Below are 18,226 nucleotides of genomic sequence, written 5' to 3'. Positions count from 1 at the left end.
AGATTGTCCTCAATTCCTTTTGTCTTTTTGTCAAATGAGTCATTGCTCACAACTCTTAAAGCAGGGAGGGGTTTAATGATATGTTTATATATGTCGTATCTTAAACCAGAGATTATCAGAGGACGAAGATGTGCTGAAGGATTCTGTTGAGACTAGCTGCCCACGTATCTGACTGGGAGAAAAGTGATTATTAACCACTTCTGATCCCCAACATTATTTTGGGGAAGGCAAAGCAATGTTCTTTCCAAAGCAAATCAGGAGTTTTTCTTTGAGACATTGAATTTGAAAGAAATAGTTTTATTTCTTCCACCACCATATATTATTATCACATAAACAGGATAGCAAGTTTGGTACTGAAAATTTTCTTTACTTTGGATAACCATTGTGTTTAATTCTTTGTAATGTTTTTTCTGCATCTAGACAATAAGATCTTTATTTTAGCAAATATCAGTTATGCTGTACTTAACTTTATAGATAGGCATGGTAAAGAGTTTCTTCAAAGAGGCAGAATTCAAAACTATGAAATTCATGAGAAAAACTTTTTTGTTTGTTTTCTTTATGGAAATGTATAAAGGATTTTTATACTTTTTATGTTTGGCTTTAGTTCTGTTAAAAAAATTATCTGCCTGCCTTAATAATTGATAGGGTCCTTTGTACATTGCTATCTAATTATCCTGAACTATATCTGGTATTATCTATTTGGTTTAGCTATTTTCCCAAGCTTATGAATCTCTTCTGATTATCCTGCTGCCCTTGTAATGCATTGGGCAAGAGGAGAACTGGCAATGAGTGCCAAAGGGCAGGCACACAGGTTGCCGAGGTGTCTCCGAGTGAGTAGCTTCAGAACGGAAAGAGCAAAGGGCTCAAAATCCTTGCAGTTCCTCAAAAATCCTATAGATTTTTTAGCAAAAGGCAGCTGGAATTACTGGCTCTACAAAAGTCAATGGCAACATTTCCAGCTGTGGCCAGGCCAAGAGTTTTCTCCTTTTCACTTGTGCGACGCATGACTCTACACTCAATAATGGAAGTGGTGAATTTATGGAGGCACTTGTGTTGATCCTGTTCTTATTCAAAGTCCTTATTACTGCCATTCCATTTCTTTTAAGATTACATCAACTAAACAGAAGCTTCCAAGCAGTAATCTGAATATTTTTCCACTAGAAACTTTTGACTGTGAGAAATTGTATTGGCTTAGTAGAACAAATGAATATAGTTTTGTAAGCTAAAGGGTTCAACTTTAATTGACTGCTTTTGCCTTACATGTTCATTGGCTTCATGAATGACACATTAGAAAGTTTGGTTTACGTGATTTAAGTGTCCTTCTCTAGTTCAGTCACAATGCTGGGAACATTCAAAGCAGTGTAACTACTCCTAATGCAGTGCTGCTTTTGGTCCATTGAACAGTCAATCTAGCCAACACTGAGCCCTTGTTCATGTCCAGTGCTCAGGTTATTTCTATAGTTAAGTCTTTGTGCCTCTTCCGAATTATTAATGAAAAAAACCCACCCTCTTGAGACAAACACTGTAAAGTGAAAAAGCAAAGCTTTTTAGCCAGTTTCAACACTTACAGGTATATAATACTATACATGTCAGCTGAATTTCTGTATCTCATTAAAAGTTTTGGAGTTAAAGCTGGTACTAACATTAAGGAACCTAAATCCTGTTTGGATGTTCTAGATGGTTTTTAATTTGATGGCATATTTTCTTCTACATACTTTCTTGAGAAACTGTATTCTTGCTTTTAGCAGCTTACATCACTGCCTCCAGGAATCTGATCTTTGAGGATTCATATTATTATAAAAGATTTTTTAAGCTTCTATATTAAGCAGATAATAGGATAAGGATATGAGGAGTGCTTCTCTATAATGTAAATGACTGCTTTTTCTAGCTAGATCTGTCACTATAGGAAGCTTTTTAATTGTTCAAATATTTTAACCACCAGTTGAAGTAGGAAAACAATCACAGGATAGGTTGTCTTTTCAGAGTCATGTTTTCCTAATCTGAAGCTCATAGATTGCTATTTACCTCTCTCACTCTGTGGTCTTTGTGTTTTTTCTCCCACTCTGTTATGTTTTGGCATATGACCCTTCCCAAAACACCTTTTTCACAGACCTGTACTGGACTGAACAATTCCAGAGTCCACAGTTTGTCCAAGCAGATCATACTGGTTCAATCGAGAGCCGTCTTCAGCCACAACCACTGACCTTGCTGGTTCCCGTGTCCATTCATACACAACCTCTGCTCTGGTATAAGCATCTAATTTAAAAGAAATACATTGCATTTCAGCTTCACACCTTCTATTGCTGCCATATGGCTTTGTAAGAGCAATGTTTTAAGCAGTAGTTTGAATATTAAATTATCTTTATCTGTAGAAACCCACAACTGGCTTACTGCAAATTTTTACCTGTGATAAATATAAACTGATTTTACAGGTCTATCTGTGTGATGATTAGCTAAATGTCTGCTGTAAGGCTAGATTAAGGTTGGTCATGAATGGCATGAAACTCTTTCTCTCCCTTACACCGTCCCTACCTATGTAAAATCTGGGTAACCAGACACAAGAGTGGAATTTCATGGGATGTGAGAACTTCAACTCTTTTTCTAACTTTAACTAATTTCAAGAAAGATGAGCCCTGGTATTTTCAGTTACTCATAATGTGGTGTTGTCTGGGCCACTAAAAAACACAGGTCCTCCTCAGAGTGGCTTCAGTGATCTTATCATCAGCCTGGCTAGAGCTTTCCTTCTGCTTATCTCCCGTACACCATGTGGATGACTGTCCTTGCTGTAAACAGGCCTAGCAGGCATTTCTGAGGCTGCCTAGGCTTGAGTGAATTCAAGTCACTAATAATCTGGGGGTTTTTTGCTTTATTTATTTGGGGAAATGCTCACACTGAAGTTTGCATTTCGAACAAAGCAAAAGACACTATTGTATCTGCAAACCTGAGTGATCTAGCACGACAGATAATTCAGCAGTGTACTACATATGCTAGCCAGGTGTTCTGTGCTTTTATTAATATGTTATCCATGTAATTTTAGGAATGAAATTATATAGAAATATAGTATATTGTAAAATTCTTCTGTCATTTCACACAGTCTGGAGTCTGACAGCTCTTGCTCTGAGCACTTAGGGTGGGAGTTAGTTGTCTACATAGAGGCATCTAGTGTCATTCTTCACACCTGAGAGTATCCAAGACACGTATGGGACTGAATGTGTGATCAGAACCTACATAAAGCTTACACCCACCAAAGGCAGCTGGAAGCCACATGGGACATGATAGATCATCTAAAATGATATTAGACTCCTATCTAAAGGATGAGATTTTTCCCTTTTTTTCAGGACTGGCAAGCAGGAAAGGAAAAGGAGGAATCTTATTCACTTGACCTCATTTGTGAGTTAGTGATTTTTGTTTTATCAGTGTAAGAGATAACAGTAATTGAAGAGGTGGTGTTGGATGTAGTCTGCTGGTAAATCAATTGCATGGGATTTGATCCAGCATTATTGAAATGGAATGGTCCTTTTACCCTCAGACTTCATATTCCCCAAACATTGGAATATATACGTAGATTTTTGGAATCAACAGTAAAAACAAATCTTCATCTTAATAATTCTGACCTTAAAAATAATGGCCACAGTAAGTACAAGAATTGGTTTGCTAACCCAGGCACATAAAGAAAGTATAGCAATAATAAGATTAATTTTCAAGCATTTTACTTGTTCTGGAGCGTGAGAGTAGTTTGGAAGAGGGAGGACTGATTTCCCAAGCCGCTGAGAACCACTGGGTTGGGTTAGAGGGAAGGAAGGACACCCATCAGTGCTGGAAATGGGCTTGACCTTCCCTCTAACTGCCAGATTCGGTGTTCTGGTTAGCTTCCATCTTCAGCTTCTAATTCAGATATTGTATAAGCAACAGTCCAGCCTTTTGCTTCTGTCACTGCTGCTTTCCAGTGTGGCCGTAGTTTTAAACTGACAGTCAGATTTTTATGGTAAGAGTTGAGGGGCGCATCTGCCTTCTCATTTTTGTTTTCCTAACATATGGCTTTCTGTTGTTCCAGAATCTCTTTAGCATTTGTCACATTGAATTTACATTGGAATAACCTCTAGCTTAAGCTGCTGTTTTGGCAAATCACTTCAGCTTTGGAGCTGGGTCAAACATTTATCAGCCTCTACAGTAGGGGCAGAGTCTGTAGGAGATGTACAACTCCTTCAATATCCAGATCCAACAAGTGATGAGTAACAGTGGAGGACATGGAAAAACTCTTATCCAATTTAATTCAAAACACAGTTGGGTAAACACTACCTTGGGGAGCTACTAAATGGAATATTCTAGTCTGCACTTAAATCATGGCTTTCATGACAATTAGAAGTCTTTTTCAGTAAATATTTCAGTTCATTAAGATGATTTTAATGAATTGTCTTAGTTGTTTTATAGAAATGTCCCAAATGTGCTTAAATATGATTCCCACTGAAAAAATGGTAATTAAATATAGGAAGCCTTCTTTTTTTGTTTAATGGTGAATCATTTCATACCATTTGGGTCCAGCCATTTTTCCTGTGGGAGATATTTCTATTTATATCAATAACTAAAGATTGAGACAGATATTCTGTAATCTGAAAATTATAACATATAATCTAATGACAAGGAGGGGAGAGCCACAGCTTTAAGACCCTGTTCTGGAAAGTGAATTCCCATGCTGCGTTTGTAATAAAACCATGTTGCAGAAGGAGCTCCTCCCCATGAGCATCACAGACCTAAATTCAGTAGGGGAATGCAAACCTTCCCTGAAAATCCCTTGATTGGTTTTTTCCCCCATGGGAATCCCCACCATTTGGAGTTACTTCTTTTGCTAGGTCCTGTTTGAGACAGCTGGTATGATAGTCAGTTAATGGTCAAACAAAAAAATAATGAAAGTAGTCTGTAAAATATGACAGACCATGCCTGCACTCTGAGCTTGGAATGCCAGTTACTACCTCTGACTTTAACAAAAGAAACAGTCTTTCAATCAGAAATGTCACTGGTTTGGTTTTGGGTTTTTTTCATTTAAGAAAATTCTGTGTATTATAATTTTTTCTTGGTAGGTTACAAAGGAGAACATAGACCCATAGATATGCAGAGACACTTGCATGTCTTTACTATCATGTTTTTACCTTATGGTGTGGTTCTGGAGTTGTATTCAAACCATACTATCTATCCCCTTTCAGTCACAGTTTTGCATTTCTTAATCACTTAATGGAGGCAAGATCCGTAGTAATCTGGAAAACTGTGACCTTTGTGAACTGAGTACACTAGTCTGGGATGCAGTGGCCAGAAAAAATGTGAACTGTTGTTCAAGCTAGGAGAATCTGGTCTTTAGGCTGTGGCTCAGTGGTGAACAGATGTGGCACGAGAGGTGTCTTACCAAGTTGATAAAAATTCACTCCAGTATTTCACACTTGCTCACAAACTGTTGATGGTTTAACTTTGCATTAGTAGGTTTCACACACAACCTTCCCTCCACCCAGGTTCAGCATGCAGTCTGTGTAAACTCTTGAATGTGCATTTCCAAAGAAATTCAGTTCTACAACCACTCCTGCTCTAACTGGGATCACAGGTGCACAGATCTCCTGTTATGAATCAAGGACCCACTGCAACTATTTGCCCTAGTACTAGCTGGAATAAAGCTTCCTACTCCCCCCTCTTCCCCCAACCTCCACCCCACTCTTCACAGATTTGGAAAGATTTATTGGAAGTGCTGCAGGAAAACTTAACCTTCAAGGAGTAAACTATTCTTTTCAGTTATACTCCAAGTTTGTATGAGCTTTTTTTTCTCTAAATCTTATCTAGGAGGCTAATAGTGCTTTAAAGACAAAATATCAGTTATCTCATGGTTAACATAGACCTATTCAGCCCAAAGTAAATTATCACACTGTCTAGCAACATGTGAAGAATGATTTGGGTGGTCTGTTTGTTGACTTCTAAAATAGATCAAACCACTAAGTACCCATTATCAGTGAAATGACCCATTTCTACTAGAAAAAAATAGCCACTGAGGAAACGATTTGTACACTATTACATCTGCCACACATCTTGCCTTCCATGTTAGAGTTGAACCAACCAGAGTAAAACAAATCTTCAAGTTTTTATTATTATATTTACTTAGAGTTCAAGGGGACTATATTTATCTTTTTAAAAAGAAATTATGTTTAGCTAAGTTTGAAAGTATCAGGGTCAGGTCAGCTGTTATTCAAATTAAAATTTAGCATAAATTCTCAATTAACAGAAAGCTTTGTCTGTTACTACATTGCTTTCAATTACATTACATTTTGTCCAGTATGTTCTCTAATCTAAGGTTACAAATGCTACTAGTGTTTGAGATTTGTGAGATTTTGGACATTTGTGAGATTTTTCACTTCCAGAAATGTTGCATGATTGTAACATGAATATTTTGTCATCTTAGGAAAAATTTTATTCTAATTATGACAAGACTCTGGTAGGAACATTGTTTTCAGCTAAACCAGTTATTCATGGTCTATATTACTTTTCTCTAACATTGATTTTGGGTCTTAAAATAAAGTAACTATAATAGTAACAACATTTTCTATGACAAACTACTTGCTCTAGATGGTTAGAGCGCTGTCACTTTTCTTTTTTGTGAATGTCCAGGCATGACACCGAGGGTGTATAAGATGCATGGAGTAGCTTTGTTATATTAAATATCAATATATATATAAGAAAAAACATGATAATAATACACAAGAATAAAACCTTGAGGTTTTCTCAGTTGCAAAATATTTTTGTAAAGTGTCCAAAAAAGGGAGAAACCTCAATTTAAAATAAACTTACAGCTTCCAAATTTCAAGGGGCAAGCATGTGCATCCATAGGAAAGTCTTCTAAATGCATTGGACATTCTGCTCTCACAGTCAATCTATAACGGATTAACGAGCAAAAGGACACATTTATTCTAGTTTCATAGAAACAGCAAATAGAATTCTATTAAGACACATAGCATAAGTATACCATAATATCTTTTATGTGATTAATTAGCAGCTAGATCAGGACCTGACTTGCCTGGCTGGGATGCTGACAGGCATGTGTAGACACAGCAGTGCAACTGGCTCTGCCCCTTCTGCCATGTTTCACTGTACAGCAGAGACATGTTCAGGCTTTCCACTTGGTGTGAGGGTTAAAATCTATTAGAAACTGAAATCGTTTTCTTGCTGTCCTCGTTAAATTAGCCCACTCTGGATGCTTAGACATTTGCTGAAATCATTTCATTGCTATAAGCTTGGGTGCAAACTTGTTTCTCAATAAAAGGCATTAAATAGACTAGAAATGGTCATGTACCACACACCAACAAGGAATGAACAGTAATACTTGAATACCAGGCAGAAGACTGCATTAAGGCACTTGCTAAGGTGAGCAAATAGAAATGGTTATGGTCAAAAAAAGAGACATGTATGAACAATGTGCTGCCAAGATAGTGTTTTTGTGTATTACATCCCTAACAGCCAAGCATTTAGGAAGGCAAGAGAAATTGACCTCAACTTGTGTAATTACCAGCCAAGCAGATTCTACCCCAGCCTAGGCAGTCTTGAAAGATGTTTCAGTATAAATTGAACATATTTGACAGGATCCCAAAAGCCTGGAGACTTTGTTTTCTCCAAATAATTGCACTAATTTTAAAAGCATCTTTAAAATTTTTAAATGAAGACTCAGTGTTCACCTACATACTAAACTATCCATCTTGACTTTGAGTCAACAGAATCACTTCATACCCTGTTTCACTCCACAGGAGACATAAATGGGGGTGGGTAGCTCTGCAGAGAAAACATACCTTTTCTTTTTTTTTTTTTTCCCATTGCTTAATTCTGAGTCTTTTAATCCAGAGTGTTTCCAAGACTGAGTGTCATCATTATTTCAAAAGGATTTAACTCCTCTGCTGACAACTGGATAGCTGAAGTTCAGTTATCCATGTGGAGAATAATGTATTTGCAGTAAGAGTGGTACAAGAACAAAAATATTTTTTCTCCTAACGTTCCTAATCCTTTAGTGAACAGTTTTTCTTGTTATAAATGGAGCAGGAAATGTCTATTTTTAGACTGTCACACTCTCTATTCCTAAGCATAAAAAAATAGGAAGAACAGGCAATAAATTTTTTGTGCCTCTGCTAGTTCTTAGACTCTGCTTTCTCTAGGATCCAGTGATTAAAGACCCTTGCACAGGATCTAGCACTCTAGATTATATTAAAATTTCAGGCTTCATTGTACTTTGCTGATGGAATCCTTGAAAGCAACTCCGAATTAAGGTCCTCTGCAAACTAATGGATTTCTAATAGTACAGATACCTTTTTAAAATCAACCATTAAGACACATCCAGGGAGTGTAAAAGTAGCTTGGGGGGTGGGGGTAACTGCAAATACCCCTGTTTGTCAATCATTGCATGGCCTATTGTGGAAATAGTTACTATACATTATCAAATTATTCTCAAAAAGGAACCTGTTTCCTGTTTGGAAACATATGATGCTTTAACAATTTAAATGGTCAAACTCAATGAAGGATATAATATTTTAGGGCTCACCTCATTGTGTATAGCAATGTCCCATCCTCTGTAATTCTTAATAGTTTATTTGGCATCGTCATGTTATGAGCCACTGACTTCTTTCCATTGTGGAAAAAGGTATCAGGTGTCCAAATTTTGCTTGCCATTAAATTATTTAGCCGGAGAACAGTCATAGGTCCTTTGAATTTTAATCTCTCATCTTTCCAGCTTTGACGGAAAAATACATCAATAGTGTATTCCTACATCAGTTCAGGGAAAAGGGAAACATTTATGAGGTTATATGTTGCAGTGGGAGAACTAGAAAAATATATTCTTACCACTCCCTGGAAGAAAGATGACTATTAACAAAACCGGTAATTAACAGAACATTTATTCTCTATATTACTTACAAAGTACCTAAAGCCATTTATCAAACAGTTACAATATCATTACTGTGTTCAACAGAATAAATGTTAAGGGGAGTAGTATATCAAGAGTTAGAAAACAATTTGAGTTATATGGTAGAAACAAAATAATTCACTCTTTTCTCACTTTTCCTTCATCTTCCATAAAACTGTAATTTGAAGCTGTATATATGTAGCCAATATGCATAGCACAGGGAAAATATGTCTCTTAGAAGAAAACAAGCCTGGTGAGACAGGGTCTTACTAGAGCCTTTAGCTCTAAGTGTCTCATTAGTAAACATAGTCAATCTGCAAAAAGTTCACTGAGATTATGTGGTCTGATTTATGAGACCACTGGAGTGGCTCAGTGGGCCAAAGGATTAGACTACCAAGGGCACAACCCACGGAGAGCTTTGGCCCAAGAATTAGAGTTCAGTTATGCAGTGACTGGGCCGATGAGGAAGTGATGCAGTGCCTAACTCAATGTATATGGGGAGAATCACAAGGGCAACGCTCACTAGAAAATGAGAGCTGTTTGTTACAAAGCAATAGGAACAAAGTTGAGGGAGAGGGTGAAATCAGGAAAAAATATATTGAAGTATTACATATAAAATATAGATGTCTGTGAGGTGGAAATGTGGAAAAACTCCTGTGGATGCAGTATAGTATACTTTCCCAGGGAAAATTTCCACTGACATGACATGACAGTCCAGTACGGGATTCTCCTGCCCCTTCCATCATTCATGACTCCAATGTTGCGATAAACATCAAAAGTAGCTATTTTGATAATCTTTGATTATCTGTTGATAATCTTTTGGCTGAGAAACAGCTTTTGCTGAGATCTTTTGCTAACAGAGAGAGTAAATCCTGAAATAAAGGAAACTCCACTGTGTTGAGGCACCTACAGCAATAGGGAAAACAGCTACCCAAAGGAACTTGGCCCACTCTGGAGTGAGCATGCAAACTCTCCCTTTGGCAGATTCACTTAGACTTGGGATTTTTCTTTTCGCAAATGGAAAAACTGTACAGCATAAGCAATTGTGAGCTGTTTATTCCTTGTGCAACTATCAGCAAGTAAGAATGGTGAGTCTTATTAGGGGCATATTTTTCTTTGATTTTAGGGCATGAAATGTCTAAATAAATTTATTGTGGACATGGAACCGTTGTAGTTCCTTGGGGTGGTCTTTGGATTTGGTTTGGTCTGTGGTTTGTTTCTGGTTTTTGTTTTGTGTTTATTTATTTATTTACATTCCCAACCTGTGACTCATTTTGACACATAATTGTATTCCTATTTTTTTAATCATGTGCTCAGTGAGGTGCTGAAGCCAGGATTTGTACAGCCCCAGTGACAGCAGTTGTGCATTACAGACAACTTCTTGCTTCAGAATATTGCTAGGTTAGGGCCTTAGGTTGAACAGTGTGCAAAAGACTTGTCCCAGGTGTGCAGCAATGTAGGAGAGATGAAGGTTTAAAAAGTAGTTGATGGCATTAAAATACTGGATTTCCTTCATGTTTTACTAGCTCCAAAGAAAATTTCCTCCTACACATATGGGAAAGGTAAAAGACGTGCCCAGAAGGTGACATCATTTCAGTGTGCATGTAAGCCATTCCCTTTTTTATCTTTTTCAACTGCGAAGAAGGAGGTGAGTAGGAGGTGGTACAGGTTGAAAGAAGGGAGTCTGGTTCTTCATTTTATACGAACACAAGGTTCTTATGTTGGAAAAAGGAGTCTGAGAGATTTGATAAGGAACCTGACAGCATAAGACAAAACTCAATTAAAAAGTCATGCCTGGCCCAGACTTAAGCCGTTGCACCATGCAGGATGAATTCATTCTGGCTGAGATTTCTCAGCCCCTTATCTTTCTCTACCCACTGTAACATGTACAATAATTCTTCTCAAATGAACCTTGACAGACAGATGATCTTTAAGATCAAGTCATCAGATACTCTGATTAGGGCTTTCTTCTACAGGAGGGTGCTGTACAGAACAAGGGAACAGAATTATTTTCTCCAAACCATGCATTAGAGATGAAATTCAGAATAAATTCTCCACCGTGGAGACTTCATTACTTAGTGTGCAGGTAAAGAAAGAATATTCCTCTCTGCACCTTGGCAAGAAGTTGTATGGTATTGAATATTTATGACATTTTGACTGAAAGGTTTTCTAATTTACTCATCTGATCTCTCTCCCTGGAGACTGTTTATTCACTGGGTAGACCACACTGAGGTCTAGATCAGATGAGGTGCTGTACAAGAAGGTGGTAAGAAAGAAATTAATTCCTGAAGAGCTTGCAGTACAGAAGCAGTGGGAATGCATGTTTACTAGGAAAAAAATAAATAGATCTGCCTTTATGACAAAAAAGTAGATTTAAAAATACTTCTCATTGCAGATAATATGCCTCAAAAATAAATCATGTGAGAATAGCCAGTTGTGTCAACAAGTTCAGTCCTCTCTCTGAGAAAGCATGCCCAAAAACCTGAAAAGTTTTTCCAAGAAAAGATATTTTGTTTTAAAAAGTGCTTTTCTCCTGTTTAACTTTATTCACAAGTTTAAGAACAAACCAAGACATTCTCTTTATAGAATAACAGGTTATGTCTATGCTGCTCTTAAAAGAGTGTATTGAGAGTGGGTAGGAACACCATGTACTCCCTGATATATCAGCCTACTATCTATATAACTGCCTCATTGGATTCCTGCTAACAGATGGTCTATGTATGCTGATGTCTCACTGTGGCTGTAGTTTCATAACATATGGCGTCAGCTGGAATAGCTCATTGCCAGTTCCCAGCCGTCAGTCCTGGGCTCAGACATCAGCGCATCATTCCCTCAGTGTGTCAATACAGCTGCTTGTGAGGCCTCCCTGTGACCAAATCCTACAATCCAGTCTACAGTTACTGTAAATCTGCTCACTGGAGCAATTCTGGTGTAGCCCTCAAACGACAGTGTCTACAAGCAACCTGCAGTATGCATAGAGGACTTTACACTACATGTACATTGCACTTAGCATAAATTTTATATTCTGGTAAACTCTTCATTTTGTCTTTCTCTTTCTGTCTCTGATTTCACACGTACTTCTTTAAGTAGAAGAGTTAGCATGAGTAGGCTGCACACACATAACTTTTCAGGGGAGATGAGTAGGAGTTTTCCACTAAATACTTTTCTGTAAGTCCTTATTTTTCTAAACATATGAACCCCTGCCTGTGTGTTTCTTGGTCACACAGGTAATAGAGACTGATGAATTCTTTCTCCTATTTAAGTGAAAATCAGGAGCCAATGTGGTATGTATTTTTAATTATTTTTAAGATTTTCTGTAGATACTGATTGCTTATGCTGTAGTCACTCAGCTGTACTGAATTATAGCTGAAATCAATACTGTTTTCATATATACCTATTGCTCAATATGAAAGTAGATTATTTTGGGGCTTCTGTATTTTCTCGTCCCTTAAAACCCAAATCTCATATAAATAACAATTTGTCTTAGGACTGTCAAATTAGCTTTACCTTCTACTTAACAATTAAGTCACCTAAACTGCAAAGTGTAAGTAGGTGCTGAGGTCCAAATATTATGTAGTCCTAAGTAATTCAGCAGGCCTATCAGAGTTCCTCTAAACTTCCATCTACATGTAGGAAAGCATCCATGTCCATTTGTTTTTAAGGTTGCTATTAACTATTGGAGTTTTCTACTAAATCTGATGACAGAGAAATCAATAACTTAGCTAGCTGACTTACAGAAAACAGCTCTAATATTAATATGAAGCATACATTCACTTGCATAAATCTATCACTTTTTTATTCAGCTCCCACAAGCATCTATGTCCAATATTTTAAATTATATTAATTTTTAGGAAAAGTACAAGAGACCTGTCCCAAGAAGGCAGGTGTCTGCAAAAATGGAGCAACCTTAGATCAATTACAAACTACAGTTACTACAGTTTTAATTCAAAGACTATTTCATTTTAAAATACATATATAGTCACATGACTGAGTTCAAAGTTTTCAGTTTGTCCAGCAGTGATTGGTTACCTATTTTGAGAAAGAAATGAGAAAGAAAGATGAAATGTTTTCTTGGAGAAATTACCAGACCACAAATAGCAGATGTCAGTGGTTTCTACTAATCTTTAATACAAGGAATTTTTCCCTCTCTTAATGTGTAATTTAGAGTAATAAGTAGACAATGTAATTTCACAAGATTATCACAGAATAAAACAAAGCCAGAAGTCATTTAATTATTTGTTAAATTTTTTCTTCACAATATATATCTGCACATATATTGTACATACGTGCTGAGAAGACAAGTCACCAGTCTAGTTATTTCTTTGGATTACCCTTCCGTTGTAGGTCTTCTCAGTGGAATGACTGATCAAAAAGTCTGTGCTACTCAAACAATCCTTTCACATTTAAATATCATGATATCAGATGCAATTATATATTTGACTGCAGTTTTAGAAATGCTGTTTACCAAGCAATCAAGGAAATGGTGTCCCTGCATAAAGTTCATTTAGGAAAATAAAATATCTTCTGAAAGTTCCTTTCTCTGTTAAGTCCATCCTTTAACACTTTTTTGAGTTGTCTCATTTAAGGTATGTCTACAATTTTAGTTCAAATTACACAACTGACAATGTTTTTTGGTAAGAAATTGAACTTGTTTCGTTTCCTGAGATCAATGTTTCTCTTTTTCTCATTATGCTTTTGGTGAATGTCTCTAGCTAAATGTAGCCAGCTACAAGGTTGAACTGCTTTCTTTTCTTCATTTAAATTAATGAGGATGCTTCCAGTATTCATACTAACCCAAGATCCAGCATATACTACTAGCTGCAGACCTGCTAGTGAAGGTGTAAACCTACTTGTGAAAACCTCATTTATATGCAAAATAAAAGTACCTTATGGACAGTTTTGCCCAATTTTTAATATCTTTTAAGACCAGGACTCACAACATCTCCATTCAGTTTTCTGTGGTTATCTAACAGTTTGATCTTAATTTTCATTCCATAAGAAAGTGACACTAATTCCCCCATTAATCTTCTCTTTTCTTTCAGCAGCCAAGATCTAGGAAAGTCACTTCCCATTGACCAGTAGCTTTTAATATAAAAATACAGGTTAAATTGTAGGCAAAAGTGTTAATTGCATTTTGAGATGATGATCTTTCTCAGCAATTTGGATCAGTGATGTACCAGCAAGGACCTGAGCAGTCATTCTCAGAGGAATACAGATCCAACCCCTAATGCATTTCATTATATATTATGTAGCAAATATAAGATCTGTTAAAACACATTATTAAAGTCATTGAGGCTGCTAATTTCAGGGCACTTAAATGCAGTCACAGCTAGAAGGAATGGTTGCACGTTAAAGCTGTCGGCAATTTGGAATCAAGGGTTTTTACAAAGCCCAGCTTTAAAAGGACTAAATAAGTTATTGCATAGATCTTTCATCTCCCAAATTAAAAAGACAAGAGAAAACAAATGCTGTGAAAATATAGGCCATCACTTACCATATCATGGTCTGAAACAGGCCCAAAACTGGTGACGAAGATGTCAGTCTTCACTTCGGTTACACGCTCTGATGAAGCAGGAAATTAGGACAGTGAGTGTCTATCAACAGTCTTCATTAGGTCTAACCATGACCGGTTCTCACGATAAATAGAAAAATTATTGGCCTTGATTAGCCATTCTAAAATTGGTCTACAATACGGTCCTGATAATTTATTGCTTCTAGATCTAATTTCACAGTCAATATTGTCAGCAACAGTGTTTCCACCGAACTTTTTGAGCCATGGCTTGTGATACCCCATACGACAGCCATACTCTCGCCGTTGTGTAAATCTTACCACTCTGGCTAATGAGTCTTCTTGTCTGACTATATAAACAGTGCTAAATATTTTACATAGTACTCAGAAGTCTCATTGGGTAGTAAGTGTTGCTGGGCAAGCTGAGTGAAGCTCTCTAATAATTAACCCTGAGCTTTTGAATTATGTATTTTGATTGAGACTCAGGAACATAGAAGAAAAATACAGAGAAATACATTACAGTGAATAACATCATAAAGCTATTTTATTGGCAGTTAGAAATGACTGCATCACCCTTAACTACACTAAACAAAAAGGAGTTAAAAAAAATCAACTAAATTTCTCTATTACAATTTTTGACTTATGTATAAGCATTATAGTTTGTAAATATTTTAGATTTCAAATTGATACAGACACCAATTTTAGGTTTTAGATTTCAGTAGATAAACTACCAAATTATATTTATATGCCTCAACAATAGTGTAAATAGTAATTTAGTAAGTATAAAAATTTGGAAATCTTTAGCTTAACACAGTGTTAACATCTATGTGCTTAACACACATTATATGTGTGTGCTATATGTGTTTTCAAGGAACTGTGTTTTCTCTGTGGCATAGTTGCCTTTGAACACTTCAGAAGAATCTATCATTTTAGTGGTCATGATTGCTGAGTCTAAAATGGTGCCGGTCTCCAGAAAGAGCCAAACATCTGGCTTCTGTAGACCTACTGCTAGAAGTCACAAGCTTAACCTCCCCTCTTCCCCTCTTCCCCCTTTACACACACCCCACCAGTTTCAGTCGCTTCTGAACATAGTGGTATTTTCTAGGCCACACATCACAAAATATTCACCCAGGATGGCATATATCAAAATAACTCCATAGATTTAAATATAGCTGCAGGGAGTAACACCACCTGGAGGCACACATCCAAACAGTGTTTACTAGAGCTGATCCCTTCAGCTTCTGAATTTACAGTGCTGTAAGTTTGTATACATTTGCTATAGTGCTATACAAGCCAACGTGGGGTTTTTGGTAGAAGTTTCAAATGTGGAAGGAGTGATAAAACTTTCAGAAAATAAATAAACTGAGAAATTTGGAATATTAAAAGTAATCCTAAAGAAAAGAGGTTAACAGAAAAGTGCATGTAAGCAGAAGTCTTACAAAAAACTTCACAATATTAAGAAATGCATGTACGTAGTTATCTGTATGTTATTTAACTATTGTAAAAAAAAAAATCAATTAACCTAATTTAATACAATCCTCTGATTTCAAAAGACTTTGAACTGTTTAAATATGACTTGTTCCATCTGTCGAGAGTGTGCTGACAGAAGAGAAGTGAAATGAAAAATGAAGTTTAAGCATCCGGTAACAATATATGTTTCTGTATATGATGCAGAACTTCTAATGAGAATTAGTGTTCTGCTATGCACACACAGGCTTTTCATCTTCACTCAAAAAAAAGTCTACAACTTCTAAATATATATAAAAGTAAGCATTTTAATATAAATATTTAATGTATATATACAATAAAATAACTCCTTTTGTGAGAGAGCAATAATCCAGATGTAATATTAGATCTGATTACACTGTCATTCTACTAAAGCAAAAATTAGGTGGTAGCAAAAGTAATCTCCAGGACTCATTAAAAAAGTTAAGGGATGAAATTTCCGATGTATTATTCATAATCACAGAAAGTAAAATATTATGATGGGGCTGAATTGCCTAATAATATTCTTTTCATTCTTTACATCTGTGACTGAGATGCACAAAAACTACGGTGCTACTGGCAAAAGCCTTGGATAGGTGAAATTTCCTCCTTTGCTGTCTGGTGAAATTAATGTGTGACCTTTTCATTGTTTGCAAGCCTTTCAGCTGACTTAAGGAAATGTAAGTGTTCCCTTGACATCTAATCAGCTCTGTACTTAAAGAAGTTCACAGTGAGAATTTAACATCCTGTTACTGGAAGAAGCATAGAAGAAGCATAGCATTGTCCAGAAATCACCTGACCTGCAAAAAAAAAAAAAAAGTATTCTTCCCTCACCACTTTCACAAAAGTTCAAGAGTCTGTGGTCTTGTAGGAAACAGCTGGCAGGAAAACATGCTGTACATTTTACAAGGTGCACTAAAACATGGGTGAATGGATTCTTTTAAGTTCCAGCCACTGAATCACCTTAAGACTAAAAAACTAATATTATCATGAAACCTATCAACCTTTTACATATTGAAAAGTGAATCTCAAATGACTCTTAAAGATCTTTCAGCCTGACTCCACATCTCCATCTCCTTTCCACTGAAGCACTTCTACTGCTGTCATTAGGAGACTGACGATGCTAGAAGCTTTTCAGGCACAATGCATTTATCCCTTAATGGTGTAAAGTCAGAGTTCCATCTCTGAGTGAGCCTCTATTTAATATAATACAACTAACTGATTTACCTGGCACAAACACAGAATATGCTCTTTGAATCAGCGACATATCGTGTAGTGGTATCCTGAATTCTAGTTTTGAGAGATGTACGGTCATAGTAGAGAGCTTGAGGCTTAAGAAAGTGACTTTGAGGACACAAAATGGAAACTAAAGTCTTTGGCAGTAAGGAAGTCTGAGGGAGTGGAAAAATGAGTGATGCCTTTCGTTTCTGTCTTATGCTGAAGATCATTTAAGTGTCATGTAAGTCATAAGTAGGAAAATTCAGATTGTGAACTGACAAGAGATTGTGTTATCTTCATACTGATTACACATTTGCAGAGCATCTAATCTCAGGTCTCTTCAAATCCAGGCAAAGCCACTGTACACACCATGAAATGACATCTGCTTTCTTTGATATGTACCTCATTTTCAAGAGCAATGAAAAAGTGTGTACGAACACACAGGAAAAGACTGTGTGACTTCCAAAGCCATATGGAAGTTTTGAAATTTTTGTTTACTGTTTTACTAATTAGATGATTCAACTGTGCTTTGTTAAGAGCTTCAGAAGTTGTGAGTCACTCCTGCACAGGGCATGTGTTTACTCATACAGTTGGGATATATATTTAGAATCAAGGTTATCCATGTTCAGTTTGCAGCTTGATTACCATGGGAAGGCTTAAACTGTGCTTCAGATTTTCAGAATGCATTGTTCAGAATGCAAAACTTTCACAGTGCCCCTAAGAACTAGGGAAAATGCGAAGTAATTTGGCAAAATGAGCTGATCAGGCTGCTGAAGATAAATCCATCGGTTGGAAGACATGTTAACTCTGTCTCTTGACTGTAACATTTATCTCATCAACAAAGACTAAGCAATATAGGGATATCTGAGAAATATGTACCCACTCCAGCAAAAAAATCATTAATTACTTACTAGTTTTACTGTAAGGCAACCATAGGGTCTAAGTTGTTACTGATCACCAAAATAGCAAGACACTGGAGCAGAGCCACAGGCGACTGATCCACATACAGCTGTGAAAGCAGCACTCAATGTGAACAACCTAATTTTACTGTTTACAACTACTGTGTTTTCCTAATGATGACAGACTAGCATATACTC

General features: G+C 36.6%; 1 protein-coding gene across 1 annotated transcript in view; it reads right to left on the bottom strand.

The window, feature by feature from the left end:
• Positions 1-18,226, bottom strand: part of GABRA1 (gamma-aminobutyric acid type A receptor subunit alpha1) — a gene marked incomplete at both ends in the record, with an annotated part of 39,972 nt that overhangs the window by 9,205 nt on the left and 12,541 nt on the right. The window contains 4 exons of the mRNA XM_084268923.1: positions 2,113-2,256; positions 6,823-6,905; positions 8,558-8,778; positions 14,412-14,479. Of these exons, the coding sequence (XP_084125049.1) occupies positions 2,113-2,256; positions 6,823-6,905; positions 8,558-8,778; positions 14,412-14,479 (516 nt within the window). The remainder of the gene's footprint in view (positions 1-2,112; positions 2,257-6,822; positions 6,906-8,557; positions 8,779-14,411; positions 14,480-18,226) is intronic.

Source organism: Gallinula chloropus (assembly GCF_964237585.1).
Source record: "Gallinula chloropus genome assembly, chromosome: 10".
In the NCBI taxonomy this organism is placed as follows: domain Eukaryota; kingdom Metazoa; phylum Chordata; class Aves; order Gruiformes; family Rallidae; genus Gallinula; species Gallinula chloropus.
The sequence above is the reverse complement of the archived record's forward strand: the minus strand, read 5'-3'. Positions and strand labels throughout refer to the sequence as shown.